Consider the following 6,079-nt stretch of genomic DNA (forward strand, 5'->3'; position numbering starts at 1 on the left):
TTGTACACTTTCCCCTCTTTTCTAACTTATAATCTCATGAATTGGTATCTTCTTTGGATAAACTACATGTATGTACTACAACTGTGGACAATAGAAACTAAGTTTTATTTACAAAAGATATGTTTTAATTATTAGGATTCAGTTCAGTTCAGTTCAGTCACTCAGTCGTGTCCGACTTTTTGCAATCCCATGAATTGCAACAAGCCAGGCCTCCCTGTCCATCACCAACTCCCGGAGTTTACCCAAATTCATGTCCATTGAGGCGGTGATGCCATCCAGCCATCTTATCCTCTGTCGTCCCCTTCTCCTCCTGCCCCCAAACCCTCCCAGCATCAGAGTCTTTTCCAATGAGTCAACTCTTCGCATGAGGTGGCCAAAGTACTGGAGTTTCAGCTTCAGCATCAGTCCTTCTAATGAACACCCAGGACTGATCTCCTTAAGGATGGACTGGTTGGATCTCCTTTCAGTCCAAGGGACTCTCAAGAGTCTTCTCCAGCACCACAGTTCAAAAGCATCAATTCTTTGGCACTCAGCTTTCTTCACAGTCCAACTCTCACATCCATACATGACCACTGGAAAAACCATAGCCTTGACTAGATGGACCTTTGTTGGCAAAGTAATGTCTCTGTAATTATTAGGATTAGAAGGTGTCAGTAGATTATTATCCCAACTATATCATAATTTGATGAATTATAGCTCAACAAGTATAGAACCAAAATCAGTTGACCGCTTCCAACTTTTAATGGGTTTTTATCAAACCTCATCCACAAAATTTTCTCATTCAACTGTTTGATGATCATTTTTGTAGGCAGGTTATGTTTGAAAGTGTAGTAGAATATCACACTGCTCAAAGCTGCTTCCATAGACCTGTGATAAGGGTAAAAGAAAATATACCAAAGTATAAGTGTTTTTGGTTTATTCTTTCAGGAAAAACTCTTGAGGTTTCTTTGCTGTAGAAATCACAGACAGCACGTAAAGGGCAGGCAGATGTCTAAGTGTGAAGGCTTTGGTTGGGGGAGAGACCTTTGAGAAGGAATATAGAAAGGAAAAGATAATATGTTGATCTGAGGGGAGAAATTGATAATATAAAAATGAGAAGAGTCTGAAAACGAGAGTTAACAAATTTTTCCCAGAGGATAGGGCTGGGTGCTTCAGATGGGAGTGGGAGTGGTGGGGAAAGGGGCTTCCTTAGGTGGCGTTAGCATTAGTGGTAAAGAACCCGCCTGCCACAGCAGGAGATACGGGTTCAATCCCTGGGCTGGGAAGATCCTCTGGAGGAGGGCATGGCAACCTACTCCAGTATTCTTTCCTGGAGAATCCCATGGACAGAAGAGCCTGGTGGGCTATAATCCATGGGCTCTTAAAGAGTTGGACACGACAAAAGCGACTTAGCACACACATATGTGGTAGGGGAAAGGACCAGGGAGGGGATTAAGAGGAGGATGGAGGCTGGTGGCCATGGTCTTAGGGGGAGAGGGCAGCAGAGAGGGGCTAAAGCAAGGAGTGAGAGGAAGGGAAGTGAAGGGGGGTCTTCAATAAAATTAAAAATGAAAGTTTTGCTAGATACTTCTCTAAAGAACATACACAAATGGCCAACACACACATGAAAAGATGCTCAACATCTTTAGTCATTAGGGACATGCAAATTAGAAACACAATAGCGTGTCATTTCACACACACTGGGATGGCTACAGTCAAACAGAACATAAATGTTGCCAAGAAAGCAGAGACATTGGAACTCTCATTTATCGCTAGTGGGAATGTAAAACAGTTCGGCTATGGTGAAGAGCAGTTTGGCATTTGCTCAAAAAGTTAAATATAGAATTACCAAATGACCCAACAGTTCCACTCCTGGGTATGTACCCAAAAGAATTAAAAACAGGTTTTTCTATTAATAACAAAAACTTGTACGTGAAAGTTTATAGCAGTACTATTCACAATAGCCCAAAGTTAGGAAAAAACCCAAATGTCCATCACCTGATGAATAGGTTAAAAAAAAATGTGGCTATTTCCATACAAGGGAACATTATTTAGACATAAAAAGGAATGAGGCTCTGCTACATTTGACAATATGGATAGATTTCAAAAATAATATGCTAAGTGAAAGAAGCCAGACACAAAAGATCACATATCATATGATTCCATTTATATGAAATGTCCAGATCAGGCAAATCCATAAAGACTGAATACAGACTTGTGGCTTTAAGAGCCTGGGAGGAGGGAGGAATCAGTTCAGTTCAGTCACTCAGTTGTTGTTCATTTGTGTCTGACTCTTCAACCCAATGGACTGCAGCATGCTGGGCTTCCCTGTCCATTACAAACTTCTGGAGCTTGTTCAAATTCATGTCCATTGAGTCGGTGATGCCATCCAATCATCTCATTCTCTGTCATCCCCTTCTCCTCTTGCTTCAGTGTTTCCCAGCATCAGGGTCTTTTCCAATGAGTCAGTTCTTCATCAGGTGGCCAAAGTATTGAAGCTTCAGCATCAGCATCAGTCCTTCTGAAGAATATTCAGGACTGATTTCTGTTAGGATTGACTGGTTTGATCTCCTTGTGGTCCAGGGGACTCTCAAGAGTCTTCAACACCACAGTTCAAAAGCATCAGTTCTTTGGTGCTCAGCCTTCTTTAGGGTCCAACTCTCACATCCATACATGACTAATGGAAAAACCATAGCTTTGACTAGACAGACCTTTGTTGGCAAAGTAATGTCTCTGCTTTTGAATATGCTATCTAGGTTGGTCACAGTTTTTCTTCCAAGGAGCAAGTGTCTTTTAATTTCATGGCTGCAGTCACCATCTGCAGTGATTTTGGAGCCCCCCAAAATAAAGTCTGTCATGGTTTCCATTGTTTCCCCATCTATTTGCCATGAAGTGATGGCACCAGATGCCATGATCTTAGTTTTTTGAATGTTGAATTTTAAGCCAGCTTTTTCACTCTCCTCTTTCACTTTCATCAAAAGACTCTTTAGTTCCTTTTCGCTTTCTGCCATAAGGGTGGTGTCATCTGCATATCTGAGGTTATTGATACTTCTCCCTGCAACCTTGATTCCAGCTTGTGCTTCATCCAGTTCAGCATTTCCCATGATGTCCTGCTTAAAGGGTATGAGGTGCCTTTTGGGGGTGATGAAGATGTTATGGAACTGTGTAAGCATGAGGTTCCATGACATTGTGAATATACTAAATGCCACTGAATTGTACACTTTAAATGGTCAAAATCTTGAATTGTATGAGATGTGAATTTTACCTCAATTTTGAAAAATTGTTTTACTAGCAATTTTCAAAGGTACTTCATTTCCTCCTCCTCAATTTTTTGATATTTTCTTAACAAACTCAGTTTGAATTATTCTCAATTTATATTTTGTTTGTTTGTGGGTAAGATAAACCAGAGAGCTGTAATATTTAGGTAAGAGATGCTTCATTCTAATTTTTAAAAGTAGTTTTAAACATTTTTCTGGATAAAATATCATGGTCTCACTTTATATTCTAGGATGTTTTGAGCTCAATCATTAATTTTTGTGTCAGTAGAGTGAAAGGATCACTAACAGGGAGTTGTGATCCCTTCTTTCTTAAGTAGCCTGACTTACCTCTGATGGTATGTGCACGATTCTTAGGCAAGCATGAGTTCTAAATACATCCTTCAGTTTTCATAAGAGCATATCCTTAGACCTGATTATGTAGAGAGATGTTTGCGGTTATGAACTTTTCACTTTTTGGCCAGCCACTTGCCACCATGGCAAGTTTGAAAGGAAAATGAGCGGTGTGATATCCACTGACTCACATGGAGCCAGCCCTGTTCCTCATGGATGTGCGGATAATTACGGCAACTTTGGCTCCAGGTCTGCCTGTGAACTCCCCACCCTTGGAGCTGAGTGGGACCGCTGGTGACCACATGATGACCCTTTTACCTCTGGCCCAAGGCCTGTTTGATCCCATGGGCATGGTGAATCTTGTAAGTCACAACTTTTCCTCTCTTTTTTTTCCCCACTGATTTCAGAAAGGCTGAGACTTGCGGCTGTAGAATTTAGGAAATAGACTTTCTTGGCATAAATTCTGTGCACTGCCCAAGATTTTGATGTAGTCTTCTTTTCTAATTCATATATATCAGTGTATCTTTTTTTTTTTCCTCCATATAATTTTCTGTGGACTGTATGCATTTCTAAGTGGTTGTAATTCACATTTTTAAAAGACTAAGTCAGGGACCAAAAACAGAGCCCAGAGATAAAATTCCATTTCTTTGTGACTTCAAACGATGGTGCGGGATTGTGGCCCCTCCCATCAGCTCCCTCACACACACATACACACACACACATGCACTCACATGCCCACATACATACATACACGCACAGCAGGCGGCAGGCGCGCTGCCCTGCCCACCGTCCTCAGAGCGAAGCCCTTGAATGACAAGGTCCCAGGCTACCGTTTTGATTCAGAGCTCCTTGTCAGAACCTGAGTCAGAGCGGCCTTTATCTCCTTGTTCCTCAGACTGTAGATGAGCGGATTCAACATAGGGGTCACCACTGCGTAGAAGAGCACCACCACCTTGTCCTGCTCGGCGGAGGCGGTGGAGCGGGGCTGCATGTAGGTAACCAGGGCCATGCCGTAAGACATGGAGACCACGGTGAGGTGCGAAGTGCAGGTCCCGAAGGCTTTGCGGCGCCCCCCGCTGGAGCGGATCCGCAAGACGGCGGCCACGATGCGGGCGTAGGACAGCGTGACCAGGCAGCAGGGCACCAAAAGCACCACCACGCTGGATGCCAGTATGACCGCCTGGTTGAGGGTGACGTCCACGCAGGCCAACCTGACGAGCGCCAGCGTCTCACAGGCCACGTGGTTCAGCACGTGGCGCCCACAGGTGGGCAGACGCACGGTGACCGCGGTCTCCACCGCTGAGTTCGCCAGGCCCACGAGCCAGGAGACGCCTGCCAGGCCTGCACAGAGCCGCGGCCCCATGACGGCCGCGTAGCGCAGGGGGTCGCAGACGGCTACGTAGCGATCATAGGCCATGGCGGCCAGCAGCAGGAACTCGGTGCCCCCGAGGGCCAGCGAGAAGAAGTGCTGGGTACCACATCGGGCGGAGGAGATGGTCTTCTTCTCCAGGAGGAAGTGCACCAGCATCTGGGGAACCCCGCTGGAGGTGTAGCAGATGTCCACTATAGAGAGGTTGCGGAGGAAGAAGTACATGGGCAGCTGGAGGCGGGAGTCCAGCTGGACTAGGACGAGGATGACCCCGTTGCCCAGTAAGGTCAGCAGATAGGCGGCCCCGAACAGGACAAACAGCCCAGCCTGGGTCTGCCGGTCCCCGGAGAGGCCCAGTAGGACAAACTCACTCACCCAGGTCAGGTTGTCCCTCTCCATGGAGCAGGCGGGGAGGCTGCCAAGGGAGGAGCAGAGGCAGGGAAGGGCAAGTAAAGGTCTCTCTTTAGGAGTCTGGGATTAAGCCATGGGCCAGGACTGGAGCTGGAAGTGGGGCACCTCCCCTCAGGTTCCTTAACCTAGGTGCTGAGGGGACAATGCCATGAGGCGGGAGAGAAAAGATTTGAGTTCTCACGGTGGACTCAAGGACGAAGTCCCTGTTCTGGTCGTCCTTAGACATCTAGGATCCAACACAGTTAAAATTACATAGGATATAAGCGATCAGTGTAAAAGGAAAGATAGAGGAAAAGGCAGTGGAGAGAAGGGAGGAAGGGTGATAGGAAAGAAAAAAGGAAGTAAAAGATAAAGAAAAACTAGGGAAGGGAGGTGGGAAAGCAAAAAAGGAGGGAAGGAAAGTGGAAGGCAGGGAAGAAAGGAAAGAGTCTCCAGTGTGGGTAGCCAAAGAAGCCTCTTGAGACCAAGAGGAGCGCCTAGGGGTTGATGCCTAAAAGTCTGAACTCATTCGCTCCTTATGTTTTCTCTGGGGTTCAGGTCTGGGTCTCTGCCTAGTTTCTCACATAGCTCTTGTGCCCAGCAGTCTGGATAAAGTTTAAATCAGTATCTCTAAGCCCCTTGCTGTGTGTCACGGACTGTGCGAGACATCAGACACCTGTCTGTGAAACAGAAATACAGAAGCACAAGTTCTGTTCCTTTGGTTCTTATAATT

At 45.6% G+C, this 6,079-nt stretch overlaps 1 protein-coding gene across 1 annotated transcript; it reads right to left on the reverse strand.

The window, feature by feature from the left end:
• Positions 1-4,413: 4,413 nt before the first annotated feature.
• On the reverse strand, positions 4,414-5,580 carry LOC129658722 (olfactory receptor 2F1-like). Its single transcript, XM_055589568.1, has one exon. The coding sequence runs from the start codon at positions 5,353-5,355 to the stop codon at positions 4,414-4,416; it is 942 nt and encodes a 313-aa protein (XP_055445543.1). The 5' UTR covers positions 5,356-5,580.
• Between the last annotated feature and the right edge of the window lie 499 nt (positions 5,581-6,079).

The sequence above is a fragment of the Bubalus kerabau genome, chromosome 8, assembly GCF_029407905.1.
Source record: "Bubalus kerabau isolate K-KA32 ecotype Philippines breed swamp buffalo chromosome 8, PCC_UOA_SB_1v2, whole genome shotgun sequence".
Taxonomy (NCBI): Eukaryota; Metazoa; Chordata; class Mammalia; order Artiodactyla; family Bovidae; genus Bubalus; species Bubalus kerabau.